At 44.2% G+C, this 22,219-nt stretch overlaps 1 protein-coding gene across 2 annotated transcripts in view; it reads left to right on the top strand.

The window, feature by feature from the left end:
* Window positions 1-22,219, top strand: part of Myom1 (myomesin 1) — a 167,507-nt gene that overhangs the window by 65,906 nt on the left and 79,382 nt on the right. For both annotated transcript variants that reach the window (XM_004662649.2, XM_004662648.2), the window contains exons 12-16: window positions 548-747; window positions 3,684-3,740; window positions 10,819-10,943; window positions 17,828-18,011; window positions 19,935-20,109. In XM_004662649.2, coding sequence (XP_004662706.2) covers window positions 548-747; window positions 3,684-3,740; window positions 10,819-10,943; window positions 17,828-18,011; window positions 19,935-20,109 — 741 coding nt within the window. The remainder of the gene's footprint in view (window positions 1-547; window positions 748-3,683; window positions 3,741-10,818; window positions 10,944-17,827; window positions 18,012-19,934; window positions 20,110-22,219) is intronic.

Genomic DNA, 22,219 nt, shown 5'->3' with positions numbered 1-22,219 from the left:
GGTTTTTGGAAACAGGGTCTTATCATGTACTTCCAGCTGACCTCAAGCTCTTGGTTGTTATTTTCCCAAATGCTAGGAGTACAGGTATGCACTCACTACCATGCCCAGCTGCAAACAGCTGTCTTTGTAGGCGCCAACAGTTCAATAATAATTCTACTTTTAAAAGAAAATTCCTGACTAAGACACAGAAAGAAATGACTAACAATGGAGTGATGGCCTCTGCCAGCACAATGGGTGGGCGCACTCTTCCCCTTAACCTCTCCTGTGTAAACACTGTGGCCACTGCCTGCTTGTCTGGCCCCCAACTCCAGCTCTTCCGCTTTGCACACAACACCCCCATGCCTCAGCTGCCTGCTTTGGCGTTAAGGAAAGATCCAAGGCTTCTTTCTTCTAGTTACACAAGACACACCGTGTCTGAGTGGAAATGAAGTGCCTGCAGTTCAAGTGTGAGCTGCGTGTCCAACCGCAGAGGAACACCTGGCCACATCTGTGCCTGGGAGCTGTGACTCCAGCCACACCTCTTGTCATACCTCTGTCCATCACTCAGGTGTGAAGTGGGCACAGACAGCTGGTCTCAATGCAATGACACGCCTGTGAAGTTCGCTCGGTTTCCAGTCACCGGCCTGATAGAAGGTCGTTCCTACATCTTCCGGGTTAGAGCGGTGAATAATACTGGAGTAAGCTTGCCATCTCGAGTTTCTGAGCCCGTGGCTGCCCTGGATCCTGCTGAGAAAGCAAGACTTAAAGGTAAGCCCTATTCATCTCTCCAGGTCTTCTCTGTGCCATATATGTATATATATTTATATATGCATATAAAATGTATAATCTGTACTAGGCTTCACTGCAAGGTTATCCCTTTCTCATCCACTAGAGGGAGACAAGAATAAGAAACTTTTTTTTTTTAAATCAGAAATCTTGGTGGTGGTGGTGGTGGGGTGTGTGTGTGTGTGTGTGTGTAAAGTATTTGTTGCCTCACCCATTTTCTTAAAATTTTTCTTTATTTTAGAAAAGCTTGCCTTGTTAATATGTACTCTAAGAATTTTTTGTGGAATGTAATGAAATATGAAAACAAAAAGCTTGGAGAACATTTTCATTTGTATTATTCGTGTACCCAAAATATATATATATATATATTCATGGCTCAAGGTGAATTTATTTTTTAAAATTTTTTGTTTATTTTTATTTATTTATTTGAGAGCGACAGACAGAGAGAGGAAGAGGCAGAAAGAAAGAGAGAGAGAATGGGCGTACCAGGGCCTCCAGCCACTGCAAATTCGAATTCCAGATGCGTGCACCCCTTGTGCATCTGGCTAACGTGGGTCCTGGGGAATTGAGCCTCGAACCGGGGTCCTTAGGCTCGGCAGACAAACGCTTAACCGCTAAGCCATCTCTCCAGCCCTCAAGGTGAATTTCTTAACCTTGAAATTCTCTCCTTAAAAGTTAATATCTTGGGCTGGAGAGATGGCTTAGCAGTTAAGCGCTTGCCTGTGAAGCCTAAGGACCCCGGTTCGAGGCTCGGTTCTCCAGGTCCCACGTTAGCCAGATGCACAAGGGGGCGCACGCGTCTGGAGTTCGTTTGCAGAGGCTGGAAGCCCTGGCGCGCCCATTCTCTCTCTCTCTCTCCCTCTCTCTCTCTCTCTCTCTCTCTCTCTCTCTCTCTCTCTCTCTCCCTCTATCTGTCTTTCTCTCTGTGTCTGTCACTCTCAAATAAATAAATAAAAAATTTAAAAAAAAGTTAATATCTTAACCTGGATAGAATTTTGAGTCACCATTTAGACAGTCTAATCTTTTTGTTGCTGTCTGTTGATTTTTGAGGTAGGGTCTCACTCTAGTTCAGGCTGACCTGCAACTCACTCTGTAGTCTCAGGGTGGCCTTGAACTCTCAGTGATCCTCCTACCTCTGCCTCCCGAGTGCTGGAATTAAAGGAGTGTGCCAGTCTAATCTTTTTTAAAAAATATTTTATTTCAGTTATTTATTCAAAAGAGAGAGAGAAAGAGTCAGATAGAGGAAGAATGGGCACACCAAGGCCTCTAGCCACTGCAAACACACTCCAGATGCATGCACCACCATTTGCAGCTGGCTTATATAGGTTCTGTGGACTCGAGCCTGGGTTCTTAGGCTTCGCAGGCAAGTGCCTTAACCACTAAGCAATCTCTCCAGCCCCAGGACAGTGTAATCTTTTCATCTACTTTTCCTTCGAGTGTGCACAGTACTGAAATGCCTGCCATTTCTTCCAGGGGTATCTACGTGCCATCCTCAGGAACAGGGACCATAAAATGACATTGTTGGAAAAGTTGGATATAACATCTTAGTCTGTCCCACTGTAAACTCAGGATGGCCTTGAACTCCTGGCAATCTTCCTACGTCTGCCTCCCGAGTGCTGGGATTAAAGGCGTGCACCACCACACCCTTGTGACATTTGAGATCAGTGGTTCCTACCGGGGGTGTGCATTGCACACATGTGTAAGATGCACCTCCTGCAGGCACACTTACTATTTACGGCAATCGCAAACACCCCCAGGTACCACTCAGTACCCTTGGGAGGGGAGGGGTAACCAGTGCAGGTCTGTGCCATGTGCCCACTCGTATTCTTCACCTCAGGTACTCGCGTTGGCATCAAGGTTCCAAAGGAAATCCCATCAACTTTGCCCTGTGCTTGTGTCTGTCTGCTCAGGCTCCCCAGGGGTCCTCCAGCCTAGCTTTCTCAGACCATCGACTTCCTGCCCTCTTTCCTACCTTTGCAAATCCCATCTCCGACTTTCCTCCCCTCTCTTTTTTTTTTTTTTTTTAAATTTTTATTTATTATTTATTTGAGAGCGACAGACACAGAGAGAAAGACAGAGGGAGAGAGAGAGAATGGGTGTGCCAGGGCTTCCAGCCTCTGCAAACGAACTCCAGACGCGTGCGCCCCCTTGTGCATCTGGCTAACGTGGGACCTGGGGAACCGAGCCTCGAACCGGGGTCCTTAGGCTTCACAGGCAAGCGCTTAACCGCTAAGCCATCTCTCCAGCCCCTCCTCCCCTCTCTTTGTATTAGAAACACAGTCTTATTTTCTCTCTTTCGGTTTTTGTAGACTCCACTGCAAAGCCCCTGGGTTGAAGCAGGACTGGACCATTCTCTTTTTGATGCTTTCAGACTTACAGAATGAATCTCTTCTTTAACTTTGTGCCTGCCTCTTCCATTTCCCTTACTCAGGATGTAAGCTGACATTTTTGCTGTTGTTTGTAGATAGCGTTCTTTAAAATGGATGGTAAAATGTTTTCACTGAGCTTCCCTACTGATCAGCATTCCTGTCCTTTTCTGTATTTGTGGTACCACATCAAGAATTGCCAGGCTTACAACTGTTCTAGAAATATTTCTTCCAAACACAGGCTATCCCTCAAGAAGGCATGGAAAGGTATTCGTGTTTCCAGAGATGTGTGTTGAACAGTTATATGAACACAGGTTTACTTACCTAACTTATCTAGGTAGAATTCCAGAAAATCCATCTCAGTCAGTGCAGGGAGACTCTAGGCTGAGGCAGGCTGTGAGCTCCTGGAAGACAGGAGTGTGTCCTCCACAACACTTGATCAAGATGTATTAGGAAAATAGATGAGTGAACCAGGGACAGTCCCATCTGTGTTCATCAGAACTGTTGACTCATTTGCTCGTGTTTGTGATTTTCACATTTGTCTTGGTTCAGCTCGCCCTTCAGCACCCTGGACTGGACAGATCATCGTCACTGAAGAGGAACCAACAGGTAAAGACTCCGCTTTCCTCACTTGATGCTCATGGCTTGCTGTGCAGCTCAGCACTTTTGTTTGTTTGTTTGTTTGTTTGTTTGTTTGAGGAAGGGTCTGGATCTAGCTCAAGATGACCTGGAATTCACTATGTATTCTCAGGTTGGCCTCAGACTCACAAGAGATCTTCCTACCTCAGCCTCCCGAGTGCTGGGATTAAAGGTGCATGCCACCACACCCAGCCAGTTTAGTTTTTTAATTTTTGATTTTGTGTGTGCATGTGTAGAGTGTTGTAGTATGGCATGTGATGTGCATGTGCAGATGTGTGAGGGGCACAGAGGAGAATATTGGGTATCTCTTACTGCTTATCTGTTTACTCCCTTGTGACAGTCTCTCATTCAACCCAGAGCTTCTCTTTCTTTGGTCAGAAAGCCCCAGGGATTCTCCAGTGTCTTCCACACATGGACTGAGATTACAGACATGTGTGGTCATGCCCAGCTTTTCATGTGAGTGCCGGGGAATTAAACTTGGGCAATCTCAGTCACTGCTTGTGCAGCAAGTGCTCTTACCCACTGAGCCATCTCCCCTGCCTCCTGTAGCTTTTGCTGAAAAGGGTTCAGTATGTATTGTTTATGATGCTAGGGGAAGAACATGTGAAGAAAGAATGGGATGTGAAATAACGTCAAAAATTACATATGTGGAGGGGTGTCTGGAGAGATGGCTTAGTGGTTAAGGTGCATGCCTGCAAAGGCTAACGACCCGAGTTCAACTCCCCAGTACCCACATAAAGTCATAGGCACAAAGTGGCACATGCATTTGGAATCCATTTGCAGTGGCTGGAGGCCCTGGTGCACCCATTCTGTCTGTCTCTCTCCTCTCCTCTCCTCTCCTCTCCTCTCTCTCTCAGCTTGCAAATAAATAAATAAATGATTTTTTAAAAAAATCACATATGTAGGGAGGGATGTGCCAAGGTCCTGAAGATTGAATCTAGGACCTTATGCAAAACATGAACATACATTATCATTGAGTATACCCCCAACATCAAAGCACCATAACTTTTTAAAATATTTTATCTATTTTATTTTATTTGCAAGCAGAGAGAGAGAGACAGAGACTGAGAAATGAGACAGAGAGAGAGAGAGAAAAAGCACATGCACCAGGGCCTCTAGCCACTGCAAACAAACTCAGGCACATGTGCCACTTTGTGCGGGTACTAGGGAATCAAACTCAGGTCATTAGGGTTTGCAGACAAGTGCTTTAACCACTGAGCCATCTCTCCAGCCCCCATCATACTGGCATGGCACGTGTGTGGAGGCCAGGGGGTCGCCTCTGTGTCGGTGCTTGCCATCCACCTTTAGAGCAAGGTCTCTCTTGGTATGAGCTGCTGCAATCTCCAGATGAGTTGGCCCACAAGCTTCAGGATTCTCCTGTCTCTGCCTCCCTTCTCAGGGTGGGCTTGCTGGGATGCAGACACATTCAGCTTTATGTGTGTTCTGGGGACCCCAGGTCAGGTCCCCATGCTCACACAGCTGGTCCTTTACCCATAGGGCCATCTCCCCAGCCTCACATTTCCTGTATTTTTAAGTTTTATTATGGTGCAATTGTCAGAAGATGAACTGAACACATATAAGACTTATGATCTGACACGTTTCATATTGTATATACCCATGAAGGCGTTGCTGGGATTAAAAAGAAAACCGGGCTGCAGAGATGCCTTAGCAGTTAAGGATCTTGCCTGTGAAGCCTAAGGACCCATGTTCAGCTCTCCAGATCCCATCTAAGCCAGATGCCCAAGGTGGTGCATGCACCTAGAGTTCAATTACAACAGCTGGAGGCCCTGGAATGCCTATTCTCTGTGTCTCATAAAAAATTTAAAATATATATTAAAAAATCACCTCTGAAATTTTTTTCTCATGTCCTTTGTAATTCCTTCGTTCTGTCACACGTAGTTTTCATTGTCCACACTTCTAAATACAATCAATCACACTCATTGATTTTTTTTTAATCTGGTTTCCTTTGCTCAGCCTAATTATTATTTAAAAAATATTTTATTGGGCTGTAGAAATTTCTTAGTGGTTAAGACACTTGTCCATGAATCCTAAGGACCCATGTTCCATCTCTTTCCAGATCCCATGTAAGCCAGACACACAAAGCTGACAAAAGTGCAAGGTCACACATGCACACAAGGTGGCACAAGCATCTGGAGTTCGATTGCAGTGACTGAGGCCCTGGCGCACCAATTTTCTCTAACTTTCCTCTAAAAGAATATTTTATTTATTTATTAGAGAGAGAGAGTGATAGAGAGAGGGAGAGGGGTTGAGAGAGAATGGGCATACCAGAGCAAATGAACTTGATGCATGTGTCACCTTGTGCATCTGGCTTTATGTGGGTTGTGGGGAATAGAATTTGGGTCCTTAGGCTTTGCAGTCAAGTGCCTTAGCCACTGAGCCATCTCCCCAGTGCCCCCCAGCATAACTATTTTGAGATTTATCCATGTTGTTGCATCTATCAGTTCATTGTCATTATGCATTCACAGTTAAGTTTCGGTAGGTATTGTAGATACTCTTTCGTTTCTCTGGGATAAACACTTAGGAGCCCAATGGGTGGGTTTCATTTTCATTGTTTTCACCACTTAACACATCCACCAGCACTATGAGAATTCCCACTTCTCTACATTGTCACCAGTACTTGGTCTGAGCAGTCTTTTTCGGTGAGCTATCCTAGTGAGTTCACAGTGGTATTTCTTGGTTGTTTTACTTTGTATTTCCCTGATACTGAGCACTGTTGCAGTTACCATCTTGTTGCTGGGACAACACACTCAACCAGAAGCAGCTTATAGGAGGAAAGGGTTGATTTCAACTTAAAGTTTCAAGGGGAAGCTTCATCATGGCAGAGGACACACAGCAGAGCAGACAGCAGGTTCGCATTGTCACATATCAGCAGTGGGAAGGAGGAAGTCTGAGTGAACTATTCCTACACACACAGTGGGCTGGACAAATAAACCTCAATGTGCACCCCCAGTGACACACCTCCTCCAGCAAGGCTTTACCTCCCAAAGGCCCCACAATTTGCTGCCCCCAGAAGGGGATCAAGTATTAAAAAACACATGGACATTTTATATTCCCACCAACACAAGCACCTTTTCAAGCACTATTTCTGTGTTGTTGACATCTGCTTATTTTTTTTTTTTCTGGAAATGTTATATAGTGTTAGCTCTTACACTTTAGACACACCAATGACCTACTACAGATCAGTTTTTTCCTAGATTATATAAAGTAAAGATCCCTGTTTTTATTATTACTTGCAAACATCTGTGCAATTATTTTGGTACTAGCTACTGAAAACAATATCCTTTAACCATCGCGTTTACTTTGACACTATTGTCAAAATCAATTGACTATATATACCTGGGGATCTATTGCTGGAATTGTTCTTGGTCAATTTTGGTTTCTCTACATCAATACCATACTATACTGGCTATTTTTACTTTTATGATTGTCATTTTTTTACATATATCATTTATAGTATTTTTAAAATATTTTATTTATTTGAGGGGGGGGGCAGATAGAGAGAATGGACACACCAGGACCTCCAGACCCTGCAAATGAATGCCAGACACATGTACCACCTTGTGCATCTGGCTTTGTATGGGTATTCGAACCCAGGTCCTTAGGCTTTGCAGGCAAGTGCCTAAACCACTGAGCCATCTCTCCAGCCCCTGATTTCTAGTCTTAGAGACAGAAAGCCTGTGTTTTATAAAACTAGTTAACTTGCACAGTGCTCTTTACATATCATGTGTTTATAGCTTCCATTAGATCTAGAAAAAAAAAATGTTATGTCTGAGCCCGTCTCTCTTCCCCACTTCAGGGACTTTGATTATTTGCCTCTTGAAACCACTTGAAATCATGCCATAATTCATTGGTTCACTCGCTCTTAATCCCCCTCTTGAACATTCTGTGTCCTTGTCTACTAATTCTTGTTTTACAAAGTCACAGATGCTGCAAATTCCATCACCTGAGTCATTCTGAGCTTGTTTCTAATAACCATTTGTCTCCTCATTATATGTTGTGTTTTCTTGCTTCTTTACATAGTTGGTAATTTTTTATTAGACACCAGACACTTGGCATCTGCATTTTGTAACAGTGATGTTTTTATTGTTCTACAAATGCCCTTGAGCTCTGTTCTGAGAAAACAGCTAAATCTTTTCAACTTTTGCTTTTGCTTGATGGCTGGGAACTCAACCAGTGGAGAGGAGGGAGGGAGAGAAAAAGAGAATGATTCATGGAACTGAGCCTTCATTAAGGGCCATGGGCATTATCCCCTAGGCATTCCCACAGGGCTTGTCGATTAATGTGGTAGTTTAAATGTGATAGTTTGAATCATGGCCCCATAGACTCAGGTGTTTTATTAAAATGGGGCTTTCAACTTGCACCCTTAGCAGGCAGATCCCTGCTACAGGGGGTGTGTTCCTGGGGGGCAGATCCTGGAATCCAGCCCTGAGCAAGGTATGTTTGGGGGTGGATCTGAGTCCAGCCCTACTAGGTATGTTCAGAGCCTTAGGAGCGCCTGTGTGTCTTGCTTGCTGCTGTTGGTGTTTTGCTGGCTGTGATGTTTGTCCCAACAACAAGGAACTAACTACAACAAGTGGTCTGCTTAAAAAAAAGGGGGGGGGTGGTACCGGAGAGATAGTTCAGCAGTTAAAGAGCTTGTCTGCTAAGCCAAAGGACCAGAGCTGGATTCCCTAGTACTAATATAACACCAGATGTACAAGGTTATCTGGAGTTCATTTGCAGTGGCTGGAAGGGCCCTGGTATGCCCATTTTCTCTTTCTCTCTCTCTGATAAAAATAAATAAAATGTTTTTTAAAAATATAGGAAGGGGTAATTTATTTACATGTGTATGGTGTGGAACATCAGGTTTTATCATGGTTAGGAATTCAGAGCTGAGTTGGATTTTGGGTCAGTGGGATGAGGAACAAGTGGATTCTATTACAGTCACATGACAAGTTTCAAACAGCTTGTATTTGTTGGAGTGCCAAACAGCAGCTGTATTAAGCAATTCATTACACTGAGGCCATCCGGAACTCTGTAGTGCTAACCTGGAAACCCTCTGGCCACGAGGGCTTTATGTACTTTTGGAAAAGGTAAGACTTCAAAATCAACAGTACCTCATGCCACTTCCCAAAGATCTCATATATATATGTGTGTGTGTGTGTATGTATTTATTTATTTGAGAGAGAGAGAGAGAGAATCAGAGAAAGAAAGAGAGAGAAAGAGAGAGAATGGGTGCACCAGGGCCTCCAGCCACTACAAACGAACTCCAGATGCATGCATCACCTTATGCATCTGCCTTACATAGGTCCTAGGGAATCAAACTGAGGTCCTTTGGCTTTATAGGCAAGGGCCTTAACCACTAAGCCATCTCCCCAACCCCCAAAGATCTCATCTTAAATAAAAATTACAGCAAATAGGGCTGGAGAGATGGCTTGGCAGCTAAGGTGTTTGCCTGCAAAGCCAAAGGACCTAGGTTTGATTCCCCAGGACCCACATCAGCCAGATACACATGGTGATCCATGCATCTGGAGTTCGTTTGCAGTGGCTGGAGGTCCTGACATGCCCTTTCTCTCTCTCTTTTTCTCTGTCTCTCTCTATCTATCTCAACTTCTTTCCCGCTCATGAATAAATAAATAAAATAAAATAAAAATTTAAAAACTACAGCAAATAAAAACATAAAACACCTTCTATTTTACTTGACAACCATAACTGGGTATAAAAATAAACGTTTTAGGAGCTGAATAAGGATTAAGCTGAAACAAGGACAGACTCCAGAAGCAGTCAGAGTCTGGCAGACCAAAGGTGGCTAACATTTAAAGCAAATGAACCCTCCACAAGTAGAGTTTCTATTGGTTCAGAGATAAGGACAACATGGAACACAAAAATTCTATGGGCTGATTGATCCCCATGGAGTTGAGTTTGCAGTTGAAGTTATGGTAAAGCTGGTCTTTTCAGACAGGGAGTGGAGGGATGGAAAAACATAGATGCTCAAATTCAAGGTAAAGTAAATGGTTCAAATCTGGAAGATAGAAGAGAAACATCACTGGAAAGAAAGCCATCAGAGTCAGGGGACTGCACTGGAAAAGTGGCGACACAGAGGGGAATCACAGATATTAGCTTCATCTTGGAAGATTTGCATGTTTTCCTACCAAGATAACCCTAATGATAAAGAAATAGAAATAAAAGGCAATACTAGGGGCTGGAGAGATGGCTTAGTGGTCCAGACACTTGCCTCTAAAGCCAAAGGACCCAGGTTAGATTCCCTAATACCCACGTAAGCCAGATGCACAAGGTGATGCATGCATCTGGAGGTCGTTTGTAGTGGCTGGAGGCCCAGGCATGCCCATTCTCTCTCTCTCTCTGTCTGCCTCTCTCTCTTTCAAATAAATACATAAATATTTTTGAAAAGCTAATACTAATTAGGAACTAGGTTCAGAGAGTACCACGTGCTTCCCCTACATCTGATAGACCCTGACAAAGAAACTAACCCAAGCAGCTCATGACATATTCTGATAGACCCTGACAAAGAAACTAACCCAAGCAACTCATGACATATTCTGGACTTCACTCCTTTAGCACATGGGCACACACTGCCCTGTACTGTTCAACTTTTCATCAACTCAACAGTAAACCATTCAAAGACAGCAAAAGCCCCAGGTTCCTTAGGTCCATGTGCTAAATGCACAATGGCATTTGAATAATTGTTGTAAAATTGTGTGTGTGGTGGGGGGGGGATTTGGTCTTGCCATTGCAAATGAATGCCAGATGCATGGGCCACTTTTTGTGTTTGGCTTTACATGGGTCCTGGAGAATCAAACTGGGACCAAAAGGCTTTTCAAGCAAGCGCCTTTAGCCACTGAGCTATCTCTTCAGCCTGACAGTTCAATAACTGAATGGAAGGTGTCTTAAGGAGAAGTTTAGAGACAAGGGTACTTATATATACCACAGAGCCATGATTAACTTTTACTCTAAGAGGAGAGAAGTACTTGTACCCAGAGTGTTCTGAACTGCCCTGAATATGTGCACATTTCCCCTTGTTTTTCAGAGGGCATTGTTCCTGGTCCACCCACAGACCTCTCTGTCACTGAAGCCACCCGTAGCTATGTGGTGCTAAGCTGGAAACCCCCTGGCCAGCGAGGCCACGAGGGCATTATGTACTTTGTGGAAAAGGTAAGACCCCAGAATCAACAGTACCTCATGCCACTTCCTAAAGAACTCTTGTAAAAGTAGAGGTTAAATTTATGACCACAGTGGAATAAGAGCGGAGGGAAGCAGGGATATTCTAAACTGTCTAAATCCTTACAAGTGATGAACTGTCTGTAGAAAAATGTGCATCAGCTAGAACTTTGCCTGAAAGTTCAGGGACTTGTGAATCATTCAGGGATTCCTAAGAGGTTCACAGACCTCAACCCCTAACCCTTGTGAAGAAAGGACTATTTCTGAAACTACAGGTTGCTTATATAACAATATATATAACTACGTACATATATATATATTTGTATATAATTTGGGCTGTGGGGAGGTGTATGGAATTTGCACATTGTATCTACCCTTGTAGCAATCCAGGTACTCACAGGTGGCAAGGGGCATGGGCCTGCAGTGGCCAGAGTAGAATATTAGGTGGCCTGCTCCGTCACTCTTCTGCCCATTCTCTTTGAGCCAGAGTCTCTTACAGATACTGGAGCTTGCTGCTTACTTCACGAGCCTGGGCAATCCCTTGGTCTCTGTTCCTCACCCCCTCCTTTTATTTGTTTTTTGTTGTTTTGTTGTTTTGTTTGTTTTGTTTTTCAAGGTAAGGTCTCACTCTAGCCCCGGCTGACCTGGAACTCACTATGTAGTCTCAGGGTGGCCTTGAACTCACAGTGATCCTCCTACCTCTGCCTCCCCAGTGCTGGGATTAAAGGTGTGAGCCACTGCGCCCCTCTTTCTTCCCCAATGAAGGACTGGGGTTACAGGCATTCGTGGCCATGCCCAGCTGCTTACAAAGGATTCTGAAGACTTGAACTCGGGTTAGCTCAGCTCCTCTCAGGCTCTTGTGCATGCACAAGAAGCACACAGAGCCCCTGGGCTGTCTTCCCAGACCCTGATAGTGTTTTCTCGAGCAGTCGCCCATCTTTCTTGCTCTGACCATGGCTTTTCATCTCTGTTCTACTTCTCCTCCTGTAGGGGGATGAGCATTGATGAGGGCAGACAGCAAGTGCAATACAGGAATTGTGTCACTCCTGGACAAACCATGGGGACAGTTAAAGGCAGCAAGCCCTCACACACCACTAATTGAGCCCTTTTTAATTTTTTTTTATTTTAGAGAGAGAGACAGACAGACAAACAGAAATAGAGACACACACACACAGAGAATTGGCTCAGCATTGGCCTTAGCCACTGCAATCCAACTCCAGACGTTTGTATCACCCAGTTGGTGTGTGTGGCCTTGAACTTGCCTCACCTTTGTATGACTGGCTTACGTGGGATTTGGAGAGTGGAACGTGGATCCTTAGTCTTTCCAGGCAAGAGCCTTAACCGCTAAGTCATCTCTCCAGCCCCAGATGAGCTCTTTTATTTTTTTAAATATTTTTATTGATGGGAGTGGTGGCACACACCTTTAATCCCAGCACTCATTCCAGTACCCACTTAAACTCAGTATCTAAATAAAGCCACTGTGCAGTACCCTGGTAAAGCCAGATGCACAAAGTAGCACCTATACCTGGAATTCATTTGCAGTGACTGGAGACCCTGACACACTCATTCTATGTCGGTCTCTCTTCTCTCTCTCTCTCTCTCTGCTTCCAAATAAATAAGACTTAAAACGTTTTGAAAATTGCTAACAACAAATGCATCATCCCTTCTCCATGCAACATGGCCATGTGGTTTTATGAAATTAATAATCAAATTAGGTATTTATATTTTCTAGATCTTAGCATCAAATAAAATGTAACTTAGCCCTTAAGCTTTTTTTTTTTTTTTTAAACAAAAGACAAAAGCAAATTCTTACTTCCTGGTATATTTACCAGGCATCCATCCCCTTTGCGTCTCAGACACGATCCACGCGAAGAGACTCGAGTTCCTTCCGTGACGGTAATTACAATCTCCCCTAGAATAATGACATGGAACGACTCTGTCCTGAGGCGTTGTCCCCAGATGAGTCAACACTGACTTCACTGAATGTTTCCTCTTCTCACAGCAACTCTTTTTTTTTTTCCATGAAAGTCTGTAACTCCTCTGGGTCAAAATACAAATAATCTGATTAAAAATTTAAATCTACAGCCACTAGCCCTCTCATTTATAAGGAAGAGAAGAGGGTATTTATGAGAACAGCATTGCATGGAGAGAGAGCACAGGATGTGGTCCACCCCTACAGAGCACCCTGGATACTGGGGCACTGGGGTTACGGGTCATGTCCACAACCCTAGGGGTGCATTTTCAGAACGGCCCACGTATCAAACCATTCTGATCTAGGTCTAAAATTACTTTTGTTAACTTTTAAGTTTTGAAAATTAGTGTGTGTGTGTGTGTGTGTGTGTAGACTTTACATGGGTGGCTGGGGAATTGAACCCAGGCTGGCAGGCTTTGCAAACAAGTGCCTTTTAACCACTGAGCCATTTTGACAGTCTCTGTATTTTGCATGTGTGTGTGTACCCATGCACACCAGGGTCTCTTGCTGTTGCAAACAAATGCCCACCTTGCTTTATGTGGGTGGCTGGAGGAATGAACCCGGCTGGCAGGCTTTGCAAGTAAGCGCCTTTAACCACTGAGCCATCTCCCCTTTCCCTGCATTTATTCCCGGTGAGTCACTTCTGACGTGTTGGCCTTTCTCGGGGGGCAGAGTTCACTTGCCCCGGCTCTATGGCCTGCTTGGTCAGCTCAGCATGCTCACGTAGCCATAGTATACTTCTGCAGTACCTCGTGCCTGCCCTTCGCGCGACCTTTCCCCCGGGCTTTGCGTGCACGTGAGGTGTGAGCCGCCCTGTCATATCTCCACGCTTACAGTAAACAGCTGAGTCATGTTTATGATCCCTACCATGGTTGAAATTGAGGGACTTGTGAAGGAGAGAACCAGGTGAACCAATGTGCCCTCTAAGCCGCTCTATCCTGTTGTGTTCTTCCAACTTCCTCCTCGGGTGTCTTCCGTCCTGGGCACTTTTTCTCATTCCCGTATCAAAACTCCAATCGTGTCAGAGGCAAGAAGACGCCACTTGCTGCTCGGTCTCTATTGGCAGAAATGTGAATCACTGGTGCTCAAAGAGGCCAGTCAGTATTCTACATGTCAACCGACTCAATTCTAATTAGGAGTACGTGTGTGTGAGTGTGTGTGTGTGTGTGTGTGTGTGTGTGTGTGTGTGCGTGTCAGGGTCTCTTGCCACTGCGAATCAATGCCCATCTGGCTTTGCATGGGTGGCTGGGGAATTGAACCCAAGCTTGCAAGCCATCTTCCCAGTCCCTCCCTCCCACATAATCTTTTAAAAAACATTTTTATTTTGCCAGTGTGATGGCACACACCTTTAGTCTTAGCACTTGGGAGGCAGAGCTAGGAGGATCACTGTGAGTTTGAGGCCAGCTTGGGTCTACAGAGTGAATGCCAGGTCAGCCTGGGCTATAGTGAGATCCTATCTCAAAAAATTTTTTAAATTATTTATTTTATTTATGTACTTATTTGAAAGGAGAGAAAGAAATAGAGAGAGAGAGAGAGAGAGAATAGGTGCACAAGGACCTCCTGCCACTATAAACTCCAGATATATGTGCTACTTTGTACAGCTGGCTTTATGTGGGTACTGGGGAATCGAACCTGGACTGTTAGGTTTTCGAAGTAAGTAGTTCAACTGCTGAGCCATCTCTCCAGCCCCCCTCCCACTTAATTCTTAAAGTAACCCTTTGAGGTTCATACTTTTATTTTCACCATGCTTATTTTATAGATGAGGAAATTGAGTATTGATGGGTTAGATAATTTGCCTTGGGAGGGCGGTCACACAGTGGGTACCAGGCAGAGGTAGGATTTGAACCTGAGCTCTGTGGCTCCAACCTATAAACTCAACTGTAGGTTGAGCCCCTCTAATAAAAAAAAATCCAAGCTCATGAGCCAAGGAAATACTCAAACTGTTTTGGATTTTGGATTTTTTTTTTTTTTTTTTTTAGACTAAGAATGCTTAATTGGTAAAGTCCACATAATTTCCCAAAGTCTAAAACCACATCTAGTCCCAAGCATTTCAAATATGGGATACTTCACTTACATTAAACTGGAACATGTTTCCAGTTTCCCAAGCCTAAAAAGCTGCTCCTCTGCGGAATTTTGATAGCATAGTTGAGAGGATTAAAGTTAAAATAACTGATAAAGTTCTCAGCATGGCAGACGGCAGCTACTCCTTTTATTGTGAAGGCATAAACGACTGGTGATGGCTGATGGGCTCCCCTGGGAGGAGGGATGTGTGAAAACTATAAGCTGAGAGATTAAAGATCTAGGAGAATTTTATCCCCCAGCAGGAAGCAGTTCACACACACAAGTGACACATTATCATAAAAAGACATTACAGAAAACACTGGAGGTTACCGTGTTCACTTTGCTCATTTTGTAGCATTCTTGTGAATTTCCAAGGTCAGGAAGCGCATGACTAACACAGCTGAGAGCAGACACTGTGCATTTGGGTCCTTTCTGCCACACCATGCTTACCACAGCCCATCCAAACAACATGATGTCAAGTGACGTACCACACGCTTACACCTCCCGTGTATGTCATCTCAGACAGCTGGGCAGTCTGTCACAAAAATTGGATCTCTGGAAAAGCTCTGGAGATGTTCAAAAAAATTCTCAAGCAAAAGTATCAAATTTGAGGGCTGGAGAGATGGCTTAGCAGTTTTTAAGGTGTTTGCCTGCAAAGCCAAAGGTCCCCAATTTGATTCTCCAAGATCCACATAAGCCAGATGCACAAGGTGGCACACACATCTTTAGTTCGCTTGCAGTGGCTGGAGGCCCTGGCACGCCACTTCTCTCTCTCTCCCTCTCTCTCTGTCTCTCAAAAAATAAAAAAAGTGAAACAATCATTTTAAAAAAAAAGTATCAAGCTTGGGCTGAAGGGAGGGCTTAGCGGCTGAGACATTCTCATGCAAAGACTAGATTTCAGTTCCCTAGGACCCACGTAAAGCCAGATGCACAGTGGCGCGTGTGTCTGGGGTTTGTTTGCAGCAGCTAGAGGCCCTGGCATGCCCTTTCTCTCCATCGTCTGTCTTCTCTCCTTTGCTCTCTGCTTGCAAATAAATAAAGAAAAGAAAAAAAAAAGTATCAAATTTTTGCTGACCTTAAGCAGAGTTGGACATTAGAATAAGAGAAGGTCTAGAGAATGGTTTAGCAGTTAAGGCACTTGCCCGCAAAGCCAGAGGACCCAGGTCAATTCCTCAGGACCCAAATAAACCAGATACACAAGGTGGCGCATGTGTCTGGAGTTCATTCACAGTGGCTGAAGTCCCTGGTGCACCCATTCTCTCTATCTTTCTCCCTCCCTCTCTCTCTCTCAAAAGAAGGGGGGCTAGAGAGATGGCTTAACAGTCAGGGCACTTGCCTGTGAAGCCTAAGAACCCAGATTTCATTCCCCAGTACCCACATAAACCAGATACATAAGGTGGCACATGCATCTGGAGTTTGCAGTGGCTAGAGGCCCTGGCACACCTATTTTCCTATTCTTTCTTTCTCTCTCTCTCTCCCTCCCTCCTTCTCTCTTTCATAAATAAATATATATTAGGAAAGAAGGAGGACCACCCACCATTTCTTTCAATGATCTTATGGCTGACTGAAGTTTTTATCACATTTGCATTCAAAGATTTCCAAGTCACCACGGATCATTTTAATTTTAAGACTAGAACATCTCTGTTGTTTGTCTGTTGGCTTGTATGTGACAGGGTCTAACTCTGTAGCCCAGGCAGGGTTCAAACTGGTAGATTTCTTACCGCTTCAGCCTCCTGCTGGCTGGGATCCTAGGCACACGCCCCGTGTCCAGCTCAGGATCTCTCTAAGTTAGCTTAAAAGATTTATTATTTATTCTGTTTCAGACAAGAATAAAGAACATTCATTCCGTATCTCAGCATAGACCTGAATAATTCTGAGTCATAAGTAACAAAATAACACATTTGGGGACCGGGGATGTGGCTCAATAGGTGGAGTGTCTGCCTAGCATATACAGAGCTCTGAGTTGGACCCTCAACACTACATAAACCAGGTATAGTGGTACATGCCAGCACTCAGGAGGTGGAGGTGTAAAGATCAGAAGTTCAAGGTCACCCTTGGCTATATAGTAAGTTCGAGGCCAGCCTGAGCTACACAAGACCCTGTCTCAAAAGTAAAATAAGGGGCTAGAGAGATGGCTTAGAGGTTAAGGAGCTTGTTTGCAAAGTCTGACAAGCCTGGGTTCAATTCCCCACTACACAATACATAAAGCCAAATGCACAAATGTGGTACATGCCTCTGGAGTTCATTTGCAGTAACAGCAGACTCTGGCATGCCTGTAGTCTCTCTTTCTCTCGTTTTCTCCATGAAAATAAATAAATGAAAATATTTTTAAGTAAAATGATATAACACAGTTTAGAGCAATGTTATGGAAATTTAAATGTTGAACACATCTTATTAAATCTAATTATCTAGCCTAAGTAGTGACAAAATATTCCAAACTGTGTTTGAAATAAAGACTTTATAAGTAATTGGACATAGCGGTACACACCTTAAATCCCAGCATTCAGGAGGCTAAGGTGGGAGGGTCAGTAAGAGTTCAAAGCCAGCCTGGGAGACAGTGAGACTCTTGTCTCAAGAAAACAAAACGACATTTATAAGTAGGTTGATGATCATATTCATTTACAAACGGGGTCAAAATAGAATTGTATCAAACTATGCCAAGACACATTTGATAGAAAATCCCATGGCCAGCAGATGTCTCCAGCACTTCCTCCACATCTCCCCTCCAGTCCAGCCCACAAAGCTGGCGATAGTTTGTTGGCAAGTAATATAACATGGGCATGCTGGCCTTGAGTCCCCCTTATGCTTTCGGGACTTTGAGTGGATGTCACTGTTCTTGCTGCAGTGTGACGCGGGAACAGAAAACTGGCAGCGCGTGAACACGGAGCTCCCCGTGAAGTCTCCACGCTTTGCCCTGTTTGACTTGGCAGAGGGGAAATCCTACCGCTTCCGGGTCCGTTGTTCAAATTCAGCAGGAGTCGGTGAGCCCTCGGAGGCAACGGAAGTGACCGTGGTTGGGGACAAACTTGGTAAGTGTAAGGTCAGGTTGACCATCTAAAAACTTACATTGTCAGAAGAAAAATCCAAAACCAAGAATCAAATTAGTGTACACACACACACACACACACACACACACACACACACACTCAGAAGTGAAAATGGTGATGACCTTCTCGCATAGATGGCATTGAAGTTGGTCTAGATATTGAACAAAGATTCATTGTTTTGCTTATAAAAAGAAATGTCTCCAGGAGTTTCAACAGCTAATGTGTTTTTTCAGTGTTCCTAGGTATTTAGTTTATTATCATCCTCCCCAAATAGCATTATTTAAAAAAATATTTTAGTAAGTCTTCATACATGCCTGTGTGTGTATAATGTATTTTGATCATAATCCCGTCCCATCACTCTCTTGTCCTTCCTCCCTCCCACATCAACCTTCAACCATGAACCTCCTCTAACAAGTCTCTCTACCATTTGGATGTCTTTTTTGATTTCTTTTTGCTCTCCATCACCATCTATATTGACATGTCAATGTAGCCAATATAGTGCAGGGAAGGACAGCTGCCGTGAGGTTACGGATGCAGCCACAGCCGCCCCAGTCTGGAATACAGCGTTCCACAGCACTTCTCCCCAACCTCTGGCTCTCACCCTCTTTCTGCCCCGCACCTTGCACAACAGTCCCTCAGCCTTGGTGGGTGTGGAAGAGATGTGTCATTTAATGCTGAACATTTGGCTGTCTCTCCTTCTCATCCCTTTAATGAATTTTCTTTGTTTGTTTGTTTTGAGGTAGGGTCTCACTCTAGACCAGGTTGATCTGGAATTCACTATGTAGTCTCACGGTGGCCTTGAACTCACAACAGTCCTCCTACCGCTGCCTCCTGGGTGCTGAGATTAAAGGCATGCACCACCATGCCAGGCTACAGTCTATTTATTTATTTATTTATTTATTTATTTATTTATTTAAGAGAGAGAGAGAGAGAATGGGCATGCCAGGGTCTCTAGCCACTGCAAACAAATGTGCCACCTTGTGCATCTGGCTTACGTGAGTCCTGGGGAATCAAACCTGGGTTCTTTGGCTTTGCAGGCAAGTGCCTTGCCCACTAAGCCATCTCTTCAGCCCCCTTTGATGAGTTTTGTGTCTCCCAGGTAGTCACTGAAAAGAAGCTTCCATAACCAAAAGTGAAAACAGCACTAATATAGGAGCATAAACTTAAGTATCTAGAGGGCAATTCAATGAGCAGAACATATCCACTTAGCCGAACAACAGCTGTAGCTCCCTCCTAGGGCTTATGAGTTTCTAAGCCATAGGTTTCAGATGAGGGATTCAGTACCAGGCATAAAGTCCCTCCCCGTGGGGCCAGCCTCAAATCCAGTCAGAGAGCAGTTGGTTACCCGTATAACACTCATGCCACTATTGCTGCAGTGGGCACATCTGGCCTGGGTGGCTGGTTGCATAGCTTGCAGCGTCCACTGCTGGTTAAGACGGTTGAAGACTTCTCTCCTCCCGCATCCTCCATTGCGTTTTCCTGCACTACGGCAGCTAGCAAGCCGGGAGGAGGCATCCAGCTCAGTTCCTGCTTGATTTCTCAGTGTCCTGCAACTGAGGCATGCAAGTGTCGTCTGCACTAATCAGGTCTTACCATCTAGTGCCACTGGGCAACTAAGAGCGCCAGCAATGGCCTGTATGGTTTAGGGTGCCTCAGGGGACCCCCCCCCCCCGACCAACAACTCACTAGGAAGCATCCCACCTCTGCCCCTGGGATCCATATACTATCCTTAAAGTTTCCTGCTTTAACAAACTCATTTTTAACTAAAGCAACCACATTTTTACATGCTTGTATAAGCCTTCTGCGCATGTATACTTCAGCATATGTGATGATAATAAGGGCTTTTGTTATTGTTGTTGTTGAAGCATCCTGAGTTTGATCACCATTTTTTTTTTTCTTGTTCAGATATCCCCAAGGCTCCTGGCAAAATCATCCCAAGTAGAAACACAGATACCTCAGTGGTGGTTTCCTGGGAGGAGTCCAAAGATGCCAAAGAGCTGGTCGGGTACTACATCGAGGCAAGCGTTGTTGGCTCTGGCAAGTGGGAGCCATGCAACAACAACCCCGTGAAGGGCTCACGGTAACTGAGTGGGGAGCAGCTCTTTAAAGCCATGGTGGTTCACATGCAGCACTTATATCTGATGGCGGGATATTAATACACACACACATACCAACAAACGAATTTAAAGCTGAACATGTCTAATATAATATATTTACAAGAAACTTACTTCTGATGTCAAACATTTAGAAGCATATAATTCCACCTATTCTAAGAGTTAATTTTATAGCTGTTTTCTGATTCTGTCTCTATTTACTGTTATTTCTGTTTCCCCCTGGGCTTTAATATGTAAAGTGACACTAGATTCTAAGACTCCAAGGACCTAACAGGTTCTAGCAAATATAAACACCCTGCATTTTATTTATTTTAAATTATGGATTTATTTATTTACAAGCAAAGAGAGAATGGGCACACCAGGGCTTCTAGCCACTGTAAATAAACTCCAGATGCCTGTGCCCCTTTGTGCATCTGACTGTACATGGGTACTGGAGAATTGGACCTGGGTTATTAGGCTTTGTAGGCAAGCACCTTAACTGCTGAGTCATCTCTCCAGCCCAACACCCTGCATTTTAAATGAACAGAGAACAAAGTATTAATCCTTGATGAATTCTGACCATCAGTGTGGTCAAATAGGGCTAAGCAGATATGAACAACACCGGACCAAGGACATGCCCAATACTTTGCCATCTCTTTGTATCTTCCATGTGGGAGGTTAATAATTTTCTTTCCTTTCTTTCTTTTCTTTTCTTTTTATTTTCCTTTTTTTGAGGCAAGCCCAACAGACTGGCATTTTTTTAAATGAGAGAGAATAAAAGAAAGAGAGAGAGAGAATTGGTGTACCAGGGCCTCTAGCCAGTATAAGTGAACTCCAGAGGCATGAACCACCTTGTGCGCATGTGTGATCTTATACATGCATCTCCTTGTGTGTCTGGCTTGCATCATGGGATCTGGGGAGTCAAAGATGGATACTTAGTGTTCGCAGGCAAGCACTTTAACTGCTAAGCCATCTCTCCAGCTCAGTAATTTTCTTTCTTTCTTTTTATTTTTTAATTTATCTTATTTATTTGCTTGAGAGAAAGAGAGAGAGAGAGAATGGGCATGCCAGAGCCCTTAGTCCTGCAAACGAACTCCAGGTACGTATGCCACCTGTACATCTGGCTTAAGTGAGTCCTGGGGAATTGAACCTGGGACCTTTGGATTTGCAGGCAGGTGCTTAACGGCTAAGCCATCTCTTCAGCCTAGTTTTCTTTTTTAATTGTTTCTGGTTATTTGCACATGTGTGGTCAGGGTGCCAGGGTTTTTTGCTGTTGAAGGCAAACAAATGCCAGACTCTTGGAGTTCTGTTTGCATCTGGCATTACATGGGCAACTGGGCCAACAGGCTTTGCAAGCAAGTACTTTTAGCTGTGCACCATCTCCCTAGCCTCCAGCTATTCTCTCAAGCAGATTTGCAAGCTGAAGCTGAGTTATGTACCCTTATTCTGAGTTTCCTGTAACTTAGGAGCAATCCAAGAGGAGACACCCCCAGAAATTGTCAGGCAGGCTTGTTGGGCAGCTTCTGACCTGGGCGAAGGAACAGGGCTCCACAAAACAAGCTGGCTCTTTGCAGAACATTAGAGCCTGCCTATGGCCATACAACGCTGAATGTGCCTATCTCAGAAGCTAGGCAGGGACAGGCCTGGTTAGTTGGCTGGGAGAACATTAGCGGCTGGGGGCCAGCAGATTAAAGGAAAAAGGCAATGTGTAAGAGTCATTTCCTACATTAAATACTACGCTTTTTTTTTTAAAGCTCTGTGTGCTCCAGCATCTCCTGGAAGTGTTTAGAAGCACACATGAGCTCAAAGTGTTCCTCTCCCCAGCCAGGCAGGGGCTGGTGAAGGGCAGACATCATTGTCAGTGCGCTTTCAGATCCACAGTATTATATATATATATATATATATTCTCCATGTCTTGCACACTAAAGTTGTTCAATAAATATTTGCTGAGCCGAGCTGACCCAAAGGACTGAGAGATGCAGCTTCCTTATTAAATATTTGAAGAAGCAAGTAGTAAAAGTGTCATCAGCAGCCCTGTGATTTCCTTGGGTTACAGCCTTAAATGTCATAATGACCCATGAAGTAGGTATTTATAGC

The sequence above is a fragment of the Jaculus jaculus genome, chromosome 2 (genome assembly GCF_020740685.1).
Source record: "Jaculus jaculus isolate mJacJac1 chromosome 2, mJacJac1.mat.Y.cur, whole genome shotgun sequence".
In the NCBI taxonomy this organism is placed as follows: domain Eukaryota; kingdom Metazoa; phylum Chordata; class Mammalia; order Rodentia; family Dipodidae; genus Jaculus; species Jaculus jaculus.
The sequence above is the reverse complement of the archived record's forward strand: the minus strand, read 5'-3'. Positions and strand labels throughout refer to the sequence as shown.